The sequence below is a fragment of the Cibotium barometz genome, chromosome 13, assembly GCF_041138505.1.
Source record: "Cibotium barometz isolate CiBa-2024 chromosome 13, ASM4113850v1, whole genome shotgun sequence".
NCBI lineage: Eukaryota > Viridiplantae > Streptophyta > Polypodiopsida > Cyatheales > Cibotiaceae > Cibotium > Cibotium barometz.
In genome coordinates, this window is record NC_141058.1 from 23,832,422 (window position 1) to 23,855,645 (window position 23,224).

Sequence of the window (23,224 nt, forward strand, 5' to 3'; positions counted from 1 at the left end):
CTAAGAGAGGTGGTTATAACATAGCATGAAGATGTCACAAACCTCCATTTGATCCGCCAAGAGAACCACAAAAACATTGGGTCGATACTTGAGTTCAACCCATTCACCAGATGGGGACTGCACTTGTAAGCCGCCAACCTCATCTTGTAAGAGGCAGGTAAGAGTGCCCACGTCTATGTGCTCTTTCAAGCCGATAGTAGCAGCATTGGGGTCCAAGCACGGAGGGTAAAATTTGAGGGTGAGGACTACTCTCTCAATTATGGGAAGTCCTTTTTTGCTTTTGTGGTTATCCATGCTTTCCTTCCCAATAAGGCTCTCGAACACAGCATCGTACAAATCATTGCCAAGCTTTTGTAGATCATGCCCAAAGTCGAGAAGGCTTTCCCTACACACATAACCATCCAAACAAGACCCACATTGGTCATACATTTCCTTATTCAAAGATCCGAAAAGAATGGTGAGCTTTGCTTTTATAGCAAGTGAGCTCTATGTTTTGTGCAATGATCCGATCAATCCAAAAGGTTAACTAGCACAATGTTGACCTTATTAAACAGAAGTAATCCTCAATTAATGACAGTTCAAGGCACTACCCAAAGATTTCACAAGCGTCTTGGAAGCCGTCTCGCAGATGCCCGGGCGACGGCGCACCATCAGGATTTCCAGCCAGTTGGTGGCCTCTGTGAGCTCGTTGCTCATGAAGTTCATGCCATCGTCCCGCCTCGTCGTTGTGAAAGCCCGCTTGGCCTCGGCCGACTGCTCGTAGAACTTCCGAGCGGCCACCCACATGCCCTCGATCACGCATTATATTATCATACGACGATACTGACTGATTAATAAATCAATCAAGTGAATATATGCTCAACAAAATATATGCTGCTTGACATAAATAAGGAGGAGGTAGTGTGTGTGTGTGTGTGTTATACCTGGAAGCAGCCCCACTCCTCGCACGCACGGGAAAGCTCCTGCAGCATAGCGCTGCGCCCGTCGCTTAACAAGCCCTAGATGTCGATGGTGGGAGGAACTTCGCGAGCCGCCATGTCGATGTCGGTAGTGTGTGCTCTCTAATAATAATAATAATAATAGTTAGGATTTTCCCTGTGTAACGGAAAAAAAAATTACCCACTGGCTGGCTACTGCACGAGATAAAAGGACAAGTTATGGGTGGGGTGTGCTGTTCCACACAGCACAGCACATGATAAAAGGACAAGTTATGGGTGTGCTTTCTAATAGCCACACAGCATAGCAGGACAAGTTATGATGGTGTGCTCTCTAATAGTTAGGATTTTCCCTTACTGTTTTTTTTTAAAAAAAAACCTATTGGCTATTGCACTAGATAAAGGATAAGTTATGGGTGTGCTGCCACACAACACAGCACCAGATAAAGGACAAGTTATGGGTGTGCTCTCTAATAGCCACACAGCATAGCAGGACAAGTTATGATGGGTGTGCTCTCTAATGGTTTTTTTTTTTAAAAAAAATCTATTGGCTGCTGCACGAGATAAAGGATAAGTTATGGGTGTGCCGCCACACAGTATAGCACCAGATAAAGGACAAGTTATGGGTGTGCTCTCTAATAGCCACACAGCACAGCAGGACAAGTTATGATGGGTATGCTCTCTAATAGTTAGGATTTTCCCTTAGTGTTAAAAAAAAATGTCCTTCAATGTAAATATCAACTTCTTAAATTGAGAAAATCCGGTTGGTTGTAATTTGCTAAGGCTTGAATTTATTGATTCAACAATTTTTAAGTTTCAGTTATAAGACCATGGTGGGTAACATATGCATTTTTTCAATAAAAACCGTTTCAACTTGATGGTTGTCCTTTGTTTCATTGGTTAGAAAAGCAAGTTTAATTTCTGCTATTGTGGCCCCCACTTCTCTTCAATAAAGAGGAAAAGAAGGGTTCCAAAAACATTTCTTTCTGTACTTATAACCATTAATATTTTTTGAAGAGGAGAAAAACGTTTCCTCTTCTCAATAAAGAGGAAAAGAAATTCCAAAAATATTTCTTTCTGTACTTGTAACCATTAATATTTTTTGAAGAGGAGAAAAACGTTTCCTTAAGAACCAACGATTGCATCTTTGAACAACTTGTCCTTCACACATTGATAACCCTTATAAAATAATAGCAAAAGAAAGGGTTCTAAAAGCATAGGTTGGTACTTCAAGTTATTATTTTTGACATGAATATAAAGGATTCTTAAAGCAACGACTACTAATATTTTTGGACGTGAAAAGAATAGCTTCTTAAAGCAAGGACGTGAAAAGAATAGCTTCTTAAAGCAAGGACTATAGTTTTAAATTATGCATTGTTACTATCATCCTAGATTTTGCCTTATATGAGATTCACCATGACATTCACTATTTTGTTTACACATGTATAGGTATGCTATAAATTTCACCTTATATAAGATTCACTATTCAAGTATTTTTACACACATGTGTACAGACGAAGCATCTCTCACTCTCTCTCTCTACGCACACGCACACACACACTCTCTCTCTCCATGTTCTCATGATACAAATACTTTACCTATATTTAAGGTTCAAAGGTGGATACTCCTTTAAATTTTACGTACAAGGAATTTTTATGAAGATCACATCAATATAGTGCAAAAGGACTTCACCCACTACCACAGTAGCCCGTTTTGTGTACGTAGTACCATACTACGGAGTCAACTACCAGGTGCGCCACATCGTAGAATTTTGTAAAAGGTGTACTTTTGTATGCCCAAAATACATATTTGGCAATAATGTATGGTGAAAATTACCATAAGATAGGGATCCTAGGTGACTAAGTATCATTTGAGGAGTAATTTAGTAACTTATTATAGCCAAAAACCTTGGTGGTTGATACCTTTTAATAGCATGCTTTACCTTAAAAATCAATGTTCTTTTAAGTTTGAAATTTGTTCCTCAAGGTTTGTTTAGATGGATGCTGTCAATGAGAATAGATAGTATTGCTAGAAAACAATAAGGGCCCTTTCCCAATGCAATATAATGGCATTAGGAGACTATAGTGCATGTGTCCATAACAATTACACAATAATTAAGGTTTGCAGAGCATCATCAAAGAGCTAGATTGACAAATCTATAGGTGCCATGCCATAATGTTGAGGTGAGCAAAAAGAAGGGACAAAAAATTCGACAATGATTTTGCTAGGTATTTCAAATATGTCACTGCTACCATGGATCATGCCATTAGAGATGTTATTTTGTCCCAATCGATAGTTCACCATTGTAATAAGAGTTTTCAGGATGCAAACATAAATTTTCAAAGATAGTGTTCAGGTGGATTAGTTCATTGCTAAATGCCAAGGCCTCATTTGACATTAACATTTAAGTAGCCTCGTGGATGTTATAAATTCATGCCCAAGAAAACTCTATCCAGTGAGAAGCATAATAATTTAGGAAGATGGAGCATTGCTACTAGTCATGTGCAAAAGGCTAGCATTGCTGCTAGTCATGTGTGTGAGGCATTAATATTCTTTACACAAGAGATCAACACAAGAGATCAAGTACTTAGTAGTTTCATGCATTGCTTACTTAGTAGTGTCATGCATTGCTGCTGGTCATGTGTAAGAGGCATTAATAATCTCTACACAGGAGATCAAGTACTTAGTAATGTCATTTTGAGAAGGTTGATAGCAAGATAAGGTGCCGCAAATGTTCTCACTCACCAAATGGGTCATTATGACATGCTTTCCATCTTATGAGTCATTTCTTAGTCAAGATCTTATATATTTTTACCAAACAACTAAATGTCAGGTTATGGAGGTTTAGCAAGTCCTCTATTGAGGTTTTGTGATAAAAACGTCAAAGGCTAGGCATTGTATTAATTCCATGAGCTATGCACAAGGTGAGTGAGACACATATGCCAAAGACACAAACACAAAGAGAGAGAGAGAGAGAGAGAGAGAGGGGTTTGGCAACTCCTTGATTGAGGTTTTGCACAAAAAAATATCAAAGGCTAGGCATTGTACAAATTGCATGGTGGTCACGAGTTGTGCACAAGGTGAGTGAGATAGATACATGAGAGAGAGAGAGAGAGAGAGAGAGAGAGAGAGAGAGAGAGAGAGAGAGAGATGATATGATAAAGCTCAATTGAGAGAAAGTATTACATGACTCAATGATGGTTGATCGATTAATGATGAAACCGTTTCATGAGTACATACATTTGTAGGCTAGTAGCCTTATCCTTTGACCTATACAAATCACACACACACACACACACACACACCTTGTTGGATTCAAGGTGGATCGGAGCACACATTAAACCTCATTCTTAAGCATAATCAAACTCAGCTGAAGTCAATAAGAATGCACTAACTAAATGAGAATAATGTGGGCGAGATTAAGTTGTAAAATGAGAACATATCTTGTTGAAAATGAGAGGCCTAATATATAGGCAAGTACATTGAGAGAGAGCCAAGCTCTACTTTTATCACCTATGAGGTGTAAAGGTGGAGAGTAGCTAGGCTAAAATAGTGGAGATAATTGAGCACCTAAAAGAGGTAGATTCCAAATGTTGAGAGACGCTAGGGGATGCTCCTAAATTAAGAGAAAATGGTAGGCTAGATGCTTGGTAAATCTTCTTCACCAAAGAGCACTTACAGCAAGGATAAATGGTAGAAATAACCACAAGAAAATAGCTCATGTTTGGCACATTATTTCTAACACCTTCCCATGAACCAAACATGGGTAAAGATAAAATAAGATAGCTAAGATGTCCTAGGATTGAATTCCCCTCCCACAATCAAAAATTGGATACAAAGCTTAAGATATTTTGGGTATGATGACCAAGGTGAGGCTCCATAAAATAAAAGTCGGTGATTCATAAACAAAAGATGCCCATATAGAAAGATGGTACATCAAAAGCTCCTTGGTTTACAATGCCACAAGAAAAGTATTTAAGCCTTAAAACAAATAAGGGAAATAAAGTGAGAGCTAAATAGACTAGTTCCATGATGGAACATCAAAAAGCATAATCTCCAAAAGAAAAGTAGGCCTCATGATGTTCCACTAGATGGTGCTGCACTTCTTCTTCTGCATATGAGTAGCCATCCTTTGAAAAACAAGCTTTGTCTTTATCTTTGGTCTTCACTGTTCAGAATCCTCGAGAGCACAAGCATTTTTTAAATAGTGTCCACTTGAATAAAAAGTCCATAAAGTAAACATGACACATGTGGCAACATACAAACCATATAAGAACACAAAGGCCAAGTATCACAAGTTAGAATCAACTGGACTATTCGGAATCTGTAGGTCGAAATTAGCAGGGTTGAATCTGCAGGATGGAATCAGCTCGACAAAATCAGCTAGTTGGAATCAACAGTTTGGAATCACCAGGACTGAATCAGTAGGCCGAAATTAGTTAGATGGAATCAGCAAGATAGAATCAGTAGGACGGAATCAACTGGATGGAATGAACTGGTCGGAATTAGGTAGGACTTAATCATCATGATGGAATTACCTGAATGAAATCCACAATACATGTCAGAATCAACAAGACATGTTGGATTCAGCTGGAGTAGTCAGAATCAACAAGACATGTTGGAAATAGTAAAACAAGTTAGAATCAACAGGGAAGTCGGATTTAGGGACAGGCAATCGCAATCAGCTAGGCAGTCAGAATTAGCTGAAGACTTGAAGAAAATTCTTGATGAAAACTCCTTGCCCAATATTTTGACCTCTTGAGCATACCGTGAGGAGCTGAAAGACATGATGATGTTGGTTGTCGGTTGCAACTATGTAAAAGAAACAAGCTAACGTCGAGGACACTAAACTTCGACGTGTGCTGGACATTAACGGGGCTAGAGGAGGCATTGCCTCAGAGGATGTTGCTAATCGTTGATGGATGTTAACCCAATTCCAGGGTTAACAAGATCTACCACCATTATCTTACATCAAGAAGTCACAATAGATACACCAAAGGGTCATACATTCAAGATATAAACCAATAGTGTCCAAAGCTACAACTTCGATGGGCACCCATAATGGTGTGAGTATTTATGGCGATTCCCGCTTCAAGAGCATGTGGTAGCAAGTTAGGATGAAGTCCTAAGTGATGTACTTCATGGATATATTATGAGAGTAGTCATTGTAATATAATGAGGCCTCTTTATGAGCCTAAAGTGCACGGCCGGCCGCAGTTTAAGTGAGTGTGAACACTTATGGCCATGTATATAAGTGAATATCTCTCATAATACAACATACTCTCCCATTGTGCAATTGAGTCTTGCTCTTGCTAATCCTCTTGCTAATCTCTCTCCCTAATGCATGCTAGTGAGTGTGTGTGAGTGAGGTGAGAGGAGGGACGAGTACTCGTAGTATAGCGCGATGGTGTGACAACACTCGTGGGAGGCGCGGTGGAATTACTTCTCAAGGAGTTGTAGAGCTTGGAGACCTCAAGGCTTACGAGCTCGGCCATTAGAAAGATCCTCACGACACTTGCAGTTCACCACGTAATCTCTTTTTGGATTTGTTTCAAGGAGGGTTAGGGTGAGCCATAACAATGGCATAGGATACTGAAGAAAAGCCTACCTTAAGAAGAACACTAAACAACATATCAAAACAACAAAATGGCACAGGTTGCAGTAATTGTAGTAGTTGAAGACAGCAATTCTACTATTGTTTATTGGTCAACAAGTGACGGCAGAGAGCAGCGTAGCAGAAGCTATGTCTTGCTCTGATACCATGTTGGATTCAAGGTGGATTGAAGCACACATTAAACTTCATTTTTAAGCATAATTAAACTAAGCTGAAGTGATTAAGAATACACTAATCAAATGAGCATAATGTGGGCGAGATTAAGTTGTAAAATGAGAGTATATCTTATTGAAAATGAGAGGCATAATATATAGGCAAGTACATTGAGAGAAAGCCAAGCTCTGCTTAAATCACCTATGACGTGTAAAGGTAGAGAGTCGCTAGTCTAAAATAGTGGAGATAATTGAGCGCCTAAAAGAGGTAGATTCCAAATGTTGAGAGACGCTAGGGGGGATGCTCCTAAATCAAGGGAAATGGTGGTCTAGATTCTTGGTGAATGTGCTTCACCAAAGAGCACTTACAAGAAAAAATGGTAGAAATAACCATAGGAAAATAGCTCATGTTTGGGACATTATTTCTAACACACCTGACCCAGACATATTGGCTTTTAGACAGCCTAGTCATAATCTTCCTCTTTTGGAGAAATGCTATCCATGATATTGTTGTGTGTTTTTACTACTAAGGATGCTTATGCTTTATGGATTTATGCTTCACCTTCTACCACCATGTTTGCATCATGTGCCTTCTCTTACTCTTCTTTATGGCCATCTTCTTGAAGCATTGGTCCTTTGTGTGTTTGAGCTTCATGCAGAAATTGCATCTAATAGTCCTTTTTCCTTTCCCCTTTGTGAACATGACCCTATTTGACTCAAAAAAAATTTGAGATTTCTTTTTAATTATAGTGTTTGTTTAAGAGGATTGTAATCATCTCATCATAAGTCAATTCCTAAGACACCCTTAGTATAGTCAAGATTTCAGAGAATTTTGAAACCTCTTCTATACTTGATAGAAGCACATCTTTCTTATCATCCTCATTCCTGCTGCAACTCCCAATCTAGAGAGTTATTATATAGTAGTTGTATTATATAGCCCAGATTTCTCAAATGTTCTCCCAAAGTTTCTCTTTCATTTTGTTCACCCTCTATGGGAAAACCTTCTAGACGTTGATGCCAGCCGCCACCACACCGATTTTCACCTCCTATAGCATGGGCAGCATCAAGATTTCCATCTTTCACTTTTATAAGCCCTATTTTGTATAGTTGGCATGTGTGATCACCGATTGTCTATGAAAGGCGTACCACGGGATTAGTTAGTGAGAGTACATGCTTAGACTTGGTGTTTGCACAAGCCTAGGTAGCCTTGGATACCCAGAACCTATTTTTTCACTATATATGGCCATCCATGTATGAACACTATGGGCTAGGTATAAAGGCCATCCATGTATGAACACTATGGGCTAGGTATGAAGGCTGTCCATGTATGAACACTATGGGCTAGGTATAAAGGCCAATTTGTAGATCTCACACTTGCTTTCCATGAGTCTGTGCTACATAGCCAATGGCCATTCATATTGGGCCATGTTTCATGCCAGGCCAATTTGTAGATCTCACACTTGCTTTCCATGAGTCTGTGCTACATAGTCAATGGCCATTCATATTGGGCCATGTTGCATGCCAGGCCCTGCATGATGCTTTGCACTATTGAGCATTGCTTGGCTCTTGGTTCCTAGTGCCCATTGCAGAGAACAACCCCACACACATAACACACACACGCTCTCTCTAATGGTTCAATGTCGACTCTCTCTTTCTATCGTCTCTCTCTCTCTCTCTCTTCTCTCTCTTCCAACGATTGTGCATATAGGAGGCCACACAACCCCACACACGCAAGACAACCACTTGCTTTTCTCTCTATATCATGAGCCAGTAAATTTCTGTCACAACTTGCATCACATAGAACACTGCATCAATGCTAGTTTTGAAGGCCTATGGGTAAAGCCTAAACATCAACACAAAGACACATAACATTGCCATCAATGCAGGGACAAAGAACAAAGCATCAAGGTAAAAACCTCAGCGTAAATCAAGATGAAACCTTAGTTTTGCAAATGGGAATGCAATTACTACATGATGTTGAATCCATAGCTTTCAAAACAACATGGATCAAGATAAAAGCTTAAGCAAAAGAGATAATTGCGTCATGGATTTCAAAACACTGCATCATGAAGTGGATGCTGTTGAAATATCGAGCTCAACTAGTGCTATGACGGATATTGATGACCCGCATGGGTGATAGTTTTTGCATCTACACCACTTGTAAGATTCCTCCCCAGCCTCTCAAAATGTCCAACATATTCCCCTGTAATCAATTCCCTTTTCTGAAATATAAGATATCTTGTCTCTGCCTGTTTTGGCATAGAGAGAGAAAATATTCTAGAGAGAGAATATTCAGATTATGAATATTTTTGGATAGAAAAATAACTCATCTTATTAAAATAAGTTTCCCTGAAACAGAAATTCAAAAAGAACTTTCCAATGTGCAATTAGAATTAATTGAAAATGGATATGAAGGACCTTAGCCTAAGGGTCTAGATTTTCAGAAATTTTTGGATTATGGTCCAATTAAGGTTCCTATGGGCCAATAGCATCAATCCATGTGTAGGGAGGAGATAAATCCTATTTGTAAACGAAGATACCCAAAAATGAGTAAATGCTCACATAAGATGAAGAGTTGAAAATGTACAAGGTTTATTAGTAAAAAACTATGAGCAATATTAAAAATATGAGATATTTTGGGTATAATGATTCCATTTTGACACATATGTAAGGAAGGGGAGTTCTTTAAAGGAGGTGCATATTTCACATGCTTGAATGAGTTTTAAACTCATAAAAATTGAGATATTTCATCTCTCCTCTCTCCTAATTCAAGTCTAGTTACAAAAAGTTAGCTCAACTGACCTAAAAATGGTCAAAAATTGACCAAATTGATTTGGAAAATTCTAGAATCAATTTGTTTGGTTAGGAGCTCAATTTTTCCTATAAATAGAAGCCTCCCCCTTGTTAAAAAAAATATAGTGTTTATGCATTGTTACTCTACTCCACCTAAGCCAAGAACTATGAATTCATTAATAATTCATTAGTTTTTGGCACTTCCCTCTTTCTTCAATCCCCATTGGTGGCTCCATCAACATACTAAACCAATTGATTGGTTTGGCGCCTCTACCGTGAACAAAGAATCAAGCAAATTGTAAGGTAAATGGTGAATTTTGATCTTTTCTATAATGTCTCAATGCTTCTCTCTTCTCAACCCCTCTCAAGCTTGAGAAGCTTAATTACAATGGTTTTTGAATGCTATTGAAGTTAATTGATGAATGGTAGTGAAGAGTTACATAATTTGATGAATGCTATTGAAGTTAATTGATTAATGATAGTTAAGAATTACATAAATTTCCATTTATGCTTAATTCAAATGGTTTTTATGTAAATTCTCTCCCTCACTCAAGAAATGGTCATACTCATGATCCATTCTCAATCCAAATGAAGCTTTTCATAAAGCTTTTCCTTAATCCAAGATTAATCTATGCTTGAGGCCAAATTAATGGCTTTTTTCTATGCTTTTAGTTTATGTATTTCATGAATATTGATGATTCAATCCATTAGGGATCATTCTAATTATTTCCTTAAAGATAAGCTTTATCCCTTAGAAAAATTGAGATTTATCAGTCATAGCAGCGGAGCTATGGCAAAATTTTTATAAAAATTACTCTTAAAATAATTTCATTCAAAGCATAAAAAGAGGACTTCCTACCATATTCTAGGAATTATCATCCTAGATTAATTGAAAGATATTCATTGTAATCCTAGAGAAATTAATTTTTATATTATACATAATTGAATTTCATGCATAGAGGTATGCATAAGAGATGAATATTTTATTATAAAAGTGTTACTTTTAGCATAATTGAAATTCATGCATAGAGGTATGCATAAGAGATGAATATTTTATTATAAAAGTGTTACTTTTAGCATAATTGAATTTCATGCATAGAGGTATGCATAAGAGATGAATATTTTATTTTAAGTGTTACTTTTAGCATAATTGAATTTCATGCATAGAGGTATGCATAAGAGATGAATATTTTATTATAAAAGTGTTACTTTTAGCTTAATTGAATTTCATGCATAGAGGTATGCATAAGAGATGAATATTTTATTATAAAAGTGTTACTTTTAGCATAATTGAATTTCATGCATAGAGGTATGCATAAGAGATGATTATTTTATTATAAAAGTGTTACTTTTAGCATAATTGAATTTCAAGCATATAGAAGTATGCATAAAAGATATGGGAAGTGATAAGATATGATAAGATGCATATGAGATGAGTTAGGATGTGATAAGATGAGTTAAGAAGTGATAGGATGTGTATGGGATGAGGTAAGAAGTGTATGTGATGGGATAAGATGTATATAGGTTGTGATAGGGTGAGAATATAGATGTGAATGTGGATGGGTATGTATGGATGTATGCATGTAGATGTGGATGCATGAATGTGGATGTATGGATGTGAATGAGGATGTGGATGTGGATGTGGATGCATGGATGTAAATGTGGATGTGTGTGTATGGATGTATGCATGTAGATGTGGATGCATGAATGTGGATGTATGGATGTGAATGAGGATATAGATGTGGATGTATGTATGTATGTGGATGTGTATGTATGAATGTGGATATGGGATGTGGATGTATAAATGAGGATGTGAAAATGGAGATAAGCATGTGGATATGGATGTATGGAAAATGAGGTGATTAGATGTGGATGTATGGATGTGAATGTGCATGTAGATATGGATGTATAGATGTGAATGGGAATGTGGATGTGGATGTATGTATGTATGTGGATGTGTATGTATGAATGTGGATATGGGATGTGGATGTATAAATGAGGATGTGAAAATGGAGATAAGCATGTAGATATGGATGTATGGAAAATGAGTTGATTAGATGTGGATGTATGGATGTGAATGTGCATGTAGATATGGATGTATAGATGTGAATGGGAATGTGGATGTGGATGTATGTATGTATGTGGATGTGTATGTATGAATGTGGATATGGGATGTGGATGTATAAATGAGGATGTGAAAATGGAGATAAGCATGTAGATATGGATGTATGAAAAATGAGGTGATTAGATGTGGATGTATGGATGTGAATGTGCATGTAGATATGGATGTATAGATGTGAATGGGAATGTGGATGTGGATGTATGTATGTATGTGGATGTGGATGTATGAATGAGGATGTGATAATGGATGTATGCATGTAGATGTGGATATGGATGTGTATGTATGAATGTGGATATGGGATGTGGATGTATAAATGAGGATGTGAAAATGGAGATAAGCATGTAGATGTGAAAATGGAGATATGTGGATGTATGGATGTGAATGTGGATGTGGATGTGGATGTATGGATGTGGATATGGATGTGAATATATGAGATGTGATGTGAAGGAATCTGAAGTGAAGAGATGGAAAATGAGGAGAATTTACTCTTGATGCCTCCATAGTTTATAATGTCATCATATCGGCCATGTGATTTATAGAATCCCCCAATTGTTCACTCAAATATTTTTCCGTGTCTTCATAAATGCATTCCTTTGTGCATTGGCATGTTCTCATGTTTGCATTCCATAAGAGGTATTCACTAATTTGACCCATCGATACCATCAAGAAGCTACTACACATTATGCACATGGGAAGCCATTAACATCATTAACTTATCCCTTTAGCGTGCCACTCATACCATCATATATAACTGGATGTTTCTGACTTACCCATGAGCTCTGAGTAACAGCAGAACCATCACCCACCACACTCATATACAAAACTCCTAGATCTGGCTCAGCCTGAGCTCGTCTTATTGAACCTCATTTACAATATGAACATATGTACATGGCATCATATAATGACTCGTCATGGCACTTAACTCATGCATCTGGATTTGTATTTGATGGCCTCACATGCATGGTTTCACACCATAGACGTGCCATGGCACGACATCCACCCCCTCTAAACTTGCACATCCTCTGGTATGTGCCAAATCATCATCAAGGTCCACATATAACTGGATGTCGTCTTCATCTTCTGCATTACCAGGAAGATCATCCTCTCCCTCTTCAATCATATCCATACTACCACTGTCAAGCCTCTCATCCTGAGTCTTTTGTGAATCAAAAGGATCATTATCATGCCTTCTTTTAAATATCTTGATTCTTTTGCCTGCCACAAGATTCTTTATTTCTGTTCCATCAAGCTCACACAGAGTATACGTGGCATTTCCATGCACATGCTTGACAATGTAAGGGCCAAACCATCTTTTTGCAAATTTTCTTTGAACAGTGAATTGGTTGTCAAGGCTACTATCATACATTAGAACCCAATCACCTTCTTCAATAGGCTTTGGCCGGAGTCTATGTCTTCTATCAAATCTTTCTTTATTTCTCAACCTTGCATCTTTCAAGCGAGTTTTAGCAAGCTCTACATCTTCAGGCCTCCTCTCCAACTGTCTTATTCGCAATGCAAGGAGGTCATCTCTACTCAATCCTTCCACCCAGGGCAATACATTCCAAGTTAGAACTTCTTCTTCAACTGGCATCACTGGCTTCTGACCATACATTAATTCTGCAGGCATGTATCCTGTCACTGAGCTATGAGTTGTACGGTCAGCCCACAAGGCATATGGTAGCAGCATTGGCCACTCTCGCATTCTTTCTCTGCATGCCTTAGCCAAAGCTTTAATGATTGGAAGATGTCCTCGCTCACTTTTTCCATTGCCCTCAGGATTGTAAGCACATGTTAGGGACAGTTTGATACCAATTCTAGAGAAGAATTCCCTTGCTTCTTCAACATCTAGCTCACCCCTATCAGTTGTTATTTTCCCAACACAACCATACCGGCAGATCACATCTTCCAAGAGAAATTTGCATACTGTTTCCGTACTCTTTGTTCTAAGAGCACGCCCCTCTACCTGATTTGTCAAATCTTCTCTTGCAAGTATATACCGCATCTGCCAAATTCCCAAAGGCATTGTAACTAGATCCACTACCCATTTGTAGTGCATGGCAGGTGGGTAGGTTGGTTGCAAGCCATCACGATGCCGCACATTTGAGTACATTTGGCATACCATGCATGTTTCCACATATTGGGAAATATCCTTGTACATTCCTTTCCACCAATATTTTTCCTTTATTTTGGTAAAGGTGGCCCACACACTTCTATGTCCAGCCCAGAGACTCTCATGGAATTCTTTCACAAGCTTTCCTTGAGTCTCTTTATCACATATGACTCTCTGTGGCATAGCATTCCTCTGCTTAGGATGCTTAGAGGTACCCATCCTTTAGGAAATAACCATATGCTTTTGTGCGGATCCTCTTAAATTCTGAGTCAGACCAATTTTCTTGCCTTGTCAGAGTACTCAAATATTGACCAATAAGCAACCAATCTCCTTCATATATTTCCTCAATAAAAGACTCAAGTGCATTTGATAGGCAAATATGGTCCCCCTTTGCATATGCAGTACTGTAGAACCTTGTACCCACATCATCAATGTCACTAATCATCTCTTTCTCATCTTCATACCTGGCTCTTGATAGCATATCTGCAACTGAATTATCTTTTCCCGCAATATGCTCAAACTCAGGATTTAGTGACTTGATATAAGCAATCCATCTAAGCATAGCAATATCTGGAGTGGTACAACTTGCTATCATCCCAAGAAGTGGCAAGCAATCAGTTTCCACAAGTACAGATGCCCCAATAAGATATTCTTTTTCACATTTTAGAGCAGTGACTATTCCCCATAACTCTCTCTTGATCTGTGGATACTTTCGTTGTCGAAAGCTTAATACCTTTGCTCCAAATCTGATTACATACCTGTGATCATCCTCATCATCTTGCCCTACTGCCCATCCTATCCCAGTAGGACTAGTATCAACTGTAACAATCACAGGCCTGCCACACTCATAATCTGCCTTTCTCAGAGTGGGTGATGATTGGAGCAAACATTTCAGCTTCCGCATAGCTTTAATATGTACTGCACTCCACAGAAATTTTTTATTTTTCCTCAAAAGTTGATAAAGAGGATCTGCTACATGTGCGTAATGTGGGATCCAAATAACATAAAAGACACATGCTCCAAGAAATCTCCTCAGCTCTGTAACATTAATGCATGTCTCTTTCATTCTTTGTATTGCATCTATCTTGGCTGGAAAAGGTCGGCGTCCACTAGTACTACAAAGATGTCCCACTATTAGCACTTCACCAACTCCAAACACTGATTTCAGCCCAGATAAAGTAAGATTCACTTCTTCAAGCCTGGATAGAATCATATCACAATCCTTTATATGATTCGCCACAAACTTGCGGCACTCTTTTGAATCCAAATCCTCATCTTTGTCTTTCTCATCACAGCCCTTTATTGGCACATCATCCAAAAATGGCATAGTTTTTTGTGGTATGAAGTCTCGTAAGACTTTATTCATTCCATTCATCATATGTGCCACTGAGTTGGTGGCTCCCTGTGGTAAGGTACACATCCTTACTAATCCCAAAGGAGTTCTCATTGTGGTCAAGTCCCTGCTTTGTATATCCAGCTGGAACTGATCATATCCCGAATACAGATCACCCATAGAGTATATAGCTTTCCCTGCAAATGCTTCTGCAAACTCATCCACAATCGGACCTGCTCCCACATTCCTGATTGTGACTTTGTTTACAGGTTGCATGTCTTGAATAAAGCGTAATGTCCCATTTTTCTTTGGCACAGTAAACCATCTGTTGGAATATGGGGCACATGATGGCTCCAAGATTCCCATCCTAATCTTTTCTTTTAGTAATTCCATCAGCTTTGGCAAGAGAGCCTTTGGTACTGGAATTGGCCGCAAGTTCCAGGGCACATGTGGAACAGTAAAGATCACCATTGGTGCTGTTACACTTGGATCAACACAGCCTATCTCATGCGGCTGAAAAGCAAAGGCTTTCCCATGTTTTACAAGCATCTCCTCAAAGCATTCCCTTTCAACTGGCAACAGAAAATCCTTCTCACCAATCTTCAGCTCTTTTAGAGTTTCTTGAGTAAACTTATGCCCAATTTTCTTCGGATCTCTAAGATTTGGTTGCATAGAAGCTTCATCTATCTTCTCCTTGCTTCCTGGTGGCAAAGGCAAGGCAACTGGTTTCACCTTCTTTGCAACTGTTTTGTACTTTGTATCAACATGAGCATCCATCTCGCAATTTATGTTTTTACATTCCACCCCCTCGAATTCCTGGATTATATCATACATCTCCACAGATGACACCTCTATCATTTCATTTCCACCCTGTAAGCATGCTCTTCCCATATCAAGAAGTATATCCATAGTATCTACAAATGACACCTCATCAAGCACCCCTGAAATAAACTCATTCTTCTCCAAAAAACCATACTGCTCAAGACTTTTTTGTTCATTTTGTATATGTTTTCGCATGCCACGCTTCAAATCCTTGCTTTTTACAAAAACCAGTGACCCATAGCTGGAGAATCCCTGAAAATTTGCTGAAAAGCTATTTACATTGATTGAGTCCTGCGAGAACTCATTTTCCCTTGTACCATTGGAATCCCGCTTTACAATGGCACCTGGCCAAAATCCCTCATTTCCCTGTAATTCATGAATTCTCTATTTATCTTTGGGAGTGACTGTGCCCGAAGAGACTCACGATTCCTTTCATGGTTAATGCAAACTGTCAAAAACTGAACAGCTTTTTTGCCATCTTTACTCCTTATTCTTGCATATGCCGAGCCATCATCCAAAACCTTTGTTTCCATCTTCACAGCTGTAATGTAGGGTTGCCCAAGGATAAGGGGATACGATGACATCTCCTGAACAAAGAAGTTCTGATCATCTTTCACATCCCCTATAGTTACCCTTATATTTGGACATGCTGCATAAAGCTCTCCACATGAGTTATTAGCTGCTTTAATCATCCACCCATGATCCACATCCATTGGCCACTTACATTTGTTGTAGAGATTTTTAGCCATAAGATTTATTTCAGATCCATGATCAATTAGAGCGACATATGGTTCTTCCAAATCACCTATCTTGACAAGGGTTTCAGTAGTTGCTCTTGCCCAATGGCTCCTGGAGTAATGACTCTTTGTAAGAACTTCTTTTTCATCATCCTCTTCCACAAAGCGCACTTGTCGTGCCCCATCAGCAGAGTGATTACATTCCACCACATTTTCTCTCTCTTCCTTTCGCTGTACCTGTACTCCATGAGTCTTGGAAGTGCTTGCCTCCCCTTGTGATGGAATAGACTCAATTATGGACTGCCTTTTCCTTCGTATAATATCAATTATCTCATCATGAAATTCTTTCTTTGCAATCCCCAAGACTCCCTGCTTGTAAGATTCCTCTCCCAACCCCCTTTTTGATGTCTAGTATCTTCCCCCGTAATCAATCCCTCTTCAGAAATATAAAGACCTTGTTTCTAACTGTTTTAACCTAGAGAGAGAAAATATTCTAGAGAGAGAATATTCAGATTATGAATATTTTTGGATAGAAAAATAACTCATCTTATTAAAATAAGTTCCCCTGAAACAGAAATTCAAAAAGAAATTTCCAATGTGCAATTGGAATTAATTAGAAATAGGTATAAAGAACCTTAGTCTAAGGGCCTAGATTTTCAGAAATCTTTAGACTATGGTCCAATTAAGGTTTCTATGGGCCAATAGCATCAATCCATGTGTAGGGAGGAGATAAATCCAAATTGTAAAAGAAGATACCCAAAAATGAGTAAATGCTCACATAAGATGAAGAGTTGAAAATGTACAAGGTTTATTAGTAAATAAACTCATATGTAAGGAAGAGGAGTTCTTTAAAGGAGGTGCATATTTCACATAAGATGAAGAGTTGAAAATGTACAAGGTTTATTAGTAAATAAACACATATGTAAGGAAGGGGAGTTCTTTAAAGGAGGTGCATATTTCACATAAGATGAAGAGTTGAAAATGTACAAGGCTTATTAGTAAAAAAACTATGACACATATGTAAGGAAGAGGAGTTCTTTAAAGGAGGTGCATATTTCACATAAGATGAAGAGTTGAAAATGTACAAGGTTTATTAGTAAAAAACTATGAGCAATACAATTTTGACACATATGTAAGGAAGGGGAATTCTTTAAAGGAGGTGCATATTTCACATGCTTGAATGAGTTTTAAACTCATAAAAATTGAGATATTTCATCTCTCCTCTCTCCTCATTCAAGTCTAGTTCCAAAAAGTTAGCTTAATTGACCTAAAAATGGTCAAAAAGTGACCAAACTGACTTGGAAAATTCTAGACTCAGTTTGTTTGGTTAGGAGCTCAAATTTTCCTATAAATAGAAGCCTCCCCTTGTTGAAAAAAACATAGTCTCTTATGTTTTGTTACTCTACTCCACCTAAGCCAAAATATATAGTCTCTTATGCTTTGTTACTCTACTCCACCTAAGCCAAAATATATAGTCTCTTATGCTTTGTTACTCTACTCCACCTAAGCCAAAATATATAGTCTCTTATGCTTTGTTACTCTACTCCACCTAAGCCAAAATATATAGTCTCTTATGCTTTATTACTCTACTCCACCTAAGCCAAAATATATAGTCTCTTATGCTTTGTTACTCTACTCCACCTAAGCCAAAATATATAGTCTCTTATGTTTTGTTACTCTACTCCACCTAAGCCAAAATATATAGTCTCTTATGCTTTGTTACTCTACTCCACCTAAGCCAAAATATATAGTCTCTTATGCTTTGTTACTCTACTCCACCTAAGCCAAAATATATAGTCTCTTATGCTTTGTTACTCTACTCCACCTAAGCCAAAATATATAGTCTCTTATGCTTTGTTACTCTACTCCACCTAAGCTAAAATATATAGTGTCTTATGCCTTGTTACTCTACTCTACCTAAGCCAAGAACTGTGAATTCTTTAATAATTCACTAGTTTTTGATACCTCTCTCTTTCTTCAATCTCCATTGGTGGCTCCATCAACATACTAAACCAATTGATTGGTTGGGGGCCTCTACCGTGAATAAAGAATCAAGCAAATCATAAGGTAAGTATATTGAATTTCGATCTTTTCTATGATTTCTCAATGATTCTCTCTTCTCAACCCCTCTCAAGCTTGAGAAGTTTAATTGGTATGGTTTTTTTTAAATGCTAATGAAGTTAATTGGTGAATAGTAGTGAAGAGTTACATAATTTAATAAATGCTATAGAAGTTAATTTCCACTTATATTTAAATTCTAATGGTTTTTATAATTTCTCTCTCTCACTCAAGAAATGGTCATACTCATGACCCATTCTCAATCCAAATGAAGCTTTTCATAAAGCTTTTCCTTAATCCAAGATTAAGCTATTCTTGAGGCCAAATTAATGGCTTTTTGCTATGCTTTTAGTTTATGCACATTGATGATTCAATCCATTATGGATTGATGATCCAATTAGAGACCATTCTAATTGTTTTCTTAATGATCCAATTAGAGACCATTATGGATTGATGATCCAATTAGAGACCATTCTAATTGTTTTCTTAATGATCCAATTAGAGACCATTATGGATTGATGATCCAATTAGAGACCATTCTAATTATTTCTTTAATAAAGAGCTTTATCCCTTAGAAAAAAATTGAGATTTATCAGTCATAGTAGCGGAGCTATGGCAAAATTTTTATAGAAATTACGCATAAAATAAATTCATTCAAAGCATAAAAAGAGGACTTTCTACCATATTCTAGGAACTATCATCCTAGATTAATTAAAAGAATTTTATCATGCATGGAGATGTGGATGTTTGCATGTAGATGTAGATGTATAGATGTAGATGTGGATATGGAGGTGGATGGATGCATGTAGATGTAGATGTATAGATGTAGATGTGAATAGAGATGTGGATGTATGCATGTAGATGTAGATGTATAGATGTGGATGTGGATGTATACATGTAGATGTAGATGTATAGATACGGATGTGGATGTGGAGGTGGATGTATACATGTAGATGTAGATGTATAGATGTAGATGTGGATGTGGAGGTAGATGGATGCATGTAGATGTAGATGTATAGATGTAGATGGGAATGGAGATATGGATGTATGCATGTAGATGTAGATGTATAGATGTAGATGTGGATATGGAGGTGGATGGATGCATGTAGATGTAGATGTATAGATGTAGATGTGAATAGAGATGTGGATGTATGCATGTAGATGTAGATGTATAGATGTGGATGTGGATGTATACATGTAGATGTAGATGTATAGATACGGATGTGGATGTGGAGGTGGATGTATACATGTAGATGTAGATGTATAGATGTAGATGTGGATGTGGAGGTAGATGGATGCATGTAGATGTAGATGTATAGATGTAGATGGGAATGGAGATATGGATGTATGCATGTAGATGTAGATGTATAGATGTAGATGTGGATGTGGAGGTGGATGGATGCATGTAGATGTAGATGTATAGATGTATATGTGAATGGAGATGTGGATGTATACATGTAGATGTAGATGTATGGAGGTATGCATAGAGATGTAGATGTATGCATGTAGATGTGAATGTACGCATATAGATGTGGATGTATGGATGTGAATATACGATATGCGATGTGAGGGAATCTGAAGTGATGAGATAGAAATGATGTGATGGGATGAGTATACATATAAATAGAATATGGAATAAGTAATGTAGATTGATAAAGGATAATGTGGAAAAATGAAAGTTAAAATAGAAATTGTGTTGTAAACTGTTGTAAAATACTGTTTGTAAATACTGTTTGTAAATGCTGTTTGTAAATGATTGTTTTATGTCAAGAATGCTGGGGGGAGCATTTTGACCGTCTTGTGATTAAAGTCGTGATGGTAAAGTTGCAACTGCTGACGGGGAGTCAATGAAGGACGTCTCGCGTAGCAAGGTCGGCCGAGGTCTTGACCAGCCTCGGTGCGATTAAAATGGTGAGCTTCCGGTACGGTGGATGAGGGGCCAAGGAAGCGGCCTATGCGTGAAGCGCTAGGTTACCTGCGAAGGATCCTAGAGGGTGCTGACCATACGGTGCTCGGGCTCTGGGTTGCCTAGGATACCCACGCGTGCGTCGAGGAAGATATTGGAACAGAGTTGGAGTTGTTTTCTGAAATCGAGCATGGATCTGGTTGATTGACCTTGCTGGTCTTCAATGGATGAGTCCATGGCTCCTTATATGGATCTGTTGGTTGATCTTGCTGATCTTCAACGAGAGTCCATCTTGTTAAGTGATTATATTGCCAAGTATTATGGGCTAGGAACTATCGAAACGGCTCCTGAGCGTTCTAGTTACCAATGATGCCATAGATACTCTGATGAAGGAATGATGGGAAATTAAGAATCAATTGGATAAATTGGAAGATGGTGATCAATGATACTATGGTTTTATTAAAGGATTGTTTTAAACTGGTTGAATCTGGTTGAAAAAAAAGGCAATTTCATATTGGGTGTGTGAGTGGTGTGACTAGTTTTATTTTGCATGAACATCCGGCTAGGGGGCCTTGGAACTCTTTTCCTTGGTACCCGGGACAAAACCTAACCAAATTCTTAATTGGATCCCATCACTACAGTGGTTGGGCGGTTGGCTAACCCATGGGATCGGATGGGGTTAGGCTGGACTGATGGATCCGTAAACCGAGACTCAAACTTTTGTTTTTACGATAGAAAAAATAAATAAATAAATCCCGGACAGTAACTGTTCTATGGATAGGAATCAACGGCTGTGCCTCTTGAATGGGGAAAAAAGCGTTGATCCCAATGATCCAAGTGCAAGTTTCTTCCTTGAACTGACTAAGTATCTTATAGATGTAATCGGATCATCTCGGTCAGAAATGATCTTAACTACGTTAGAGTAAAAAGTTATCCTGGTGGAATCGCCCGTGCTTTCCGGTAAAGGAATTTTTTTCCGGGTTCGGTTTTGGAACAACCGACGGATTAGTCTCTTATCCGGATATCCGTGGGCGAGGCCCCGAGTGTGGGACCCCTGTCCCGCGCGAGAAGCGCTACTTCCGCTGCCAGTACCCCGAATCCGTTGCTCGGTGGGAACAGGGATCTTACAGTTGGTATCAGAGCATTTGGTTAATAAAGATCAACTGAGAAGACAAATATATCAAAAATTTATCAAGAAACACAAAAAGGTTATAATTGTGTGAGATAATTCATACAATTTGATATTCAAAACTGGAATTCGTAATTTGGTAATTGGGTCTTCAGATGGAAGTACCGCAATTATATAGAATCCCTGACTTGCTTGAGGCCTAGACATGATAGTATTTACCTTATAATTCCAAGGGCCGTGACTACCCGTATATACCGAGAGTATACTGCAGCTCTTTACTGACAGTATATACGAGTAAATCTAAGACTTGAAATTATAAGCGTTAATGCTATCTAGATGATGATTTCGAATGTGATTGATATGATTTTTAATTCTGTTTGAGAATGAATGAATTGATTTGGATTCTGATTGAAAATGCTGATTGAAAAATGTTGATTTTTAAAAATTAGTTGAAATATAATGAAACCACAATGAGGGGGAATGGGACGAGTCCCTGTGATGATATTCATAACTAGAATGATGATAATGAGTTCAGCAAATCACTATGAGATTAGTGGGTTGTGCTGTCAGATTGCTGCTATTAATACTTGACCGGTAGATCAAGTTAAGGGATGTCAAATTGAGAACTTGCTTGACTGAAGTTTCCGTGGAGGAATGTTCCGAAGGAAATTTTTCGGTCTAATGGACCATTATCATGTTAAATGAATTGTTATTTAATGATGAGTTCTATATAAGGGATAATTATCCCAGTGTTCTGTTGGGTTGACCAGAATATAAGGAACCCAGAATAAAATTTGGATCTTAAGAAAAAGAGCTGTCCTCTACCTTGCGAGATGAGGACATCTCGCACTTTTTAAGTGGGGTAGAATGTAAGATTCCTCCCTAACCTTCGAGGTATACTGGAGTACGAATCTTCCTTTCTGATCTTATAATTATTCCCTCTCTAAAATAAAAGAAAATTTCTGTTTAAAAAAGGAAGACCCTTTTCCTAGAATACTTCTCAGGAGTCACGCTTGTTTTAAGGATTTAGAACAATGAGTTTAGAAGTGAGAATCGGTGTTTTGGATACCAAGGTTTTGGTTTTCATTCGAGTACGGCCCAAAAGAAGTTCTTTATCTCTTGGGGAGTATAAGAAGTTATCCCCCAGATATTGTGATCCTTGTATCTGAATTCAATGAAAGTAGGTGACTTAGCCTACAAGTTTCTTTTATCTCCTCATCTCAAAATTCTTAATGCCTTCTATAGAAAAATGTGTCAAACTCAAATCATGGAAAGACGGTAAAACTTCAGTGGTAAGTTACCGTTGGCTTCTAGGTTACGCTAGCTCCTTCCTTTATATAAGTCGTAACTTTTACTTGTCGCTCACAGTAATCTTACTCCCATCAATCTCCTTTCTTTCTTAATCTCCTTCATGGCTTGGCAACAGGAATTAGTTTTATCCCTGATGATTTCTCACCTTCAAGACGCAAGAGAGTCTGTGAAGAAAGACTTTATAGAACAATATGAGCGCTCA

General features: G+C 38.0%; 1 protein-coding gene across 1 annotated transcript; it reads right to left on the reverse strand.

Moving 5' to 3' along the window:
- On the reverse strand, positions 1-429 carry LOC147632526 (1-aminocyclopropane-1-carboxylate oxidase homolog 8-like). The gene has a single exon (XM_086807011.1). It carries the CDS (start codon positions 427-429, stop codon positions 1-3), a length of 429 nt encoding a protein of 142 aa, XP_086663137.1.
- Positions 430-23,224: the final 22,795 nt, after the last annotated feature.

Excerpts from the sequence above, each read along its gene's own strand:
- LOC147632526 (XM_086807011.1), bottom strand. The coding sequence starts at position 429 with ATGTATGACCAATGTGGGTCTTGTTTGGATGGTTATGTGTGTAGGGAA.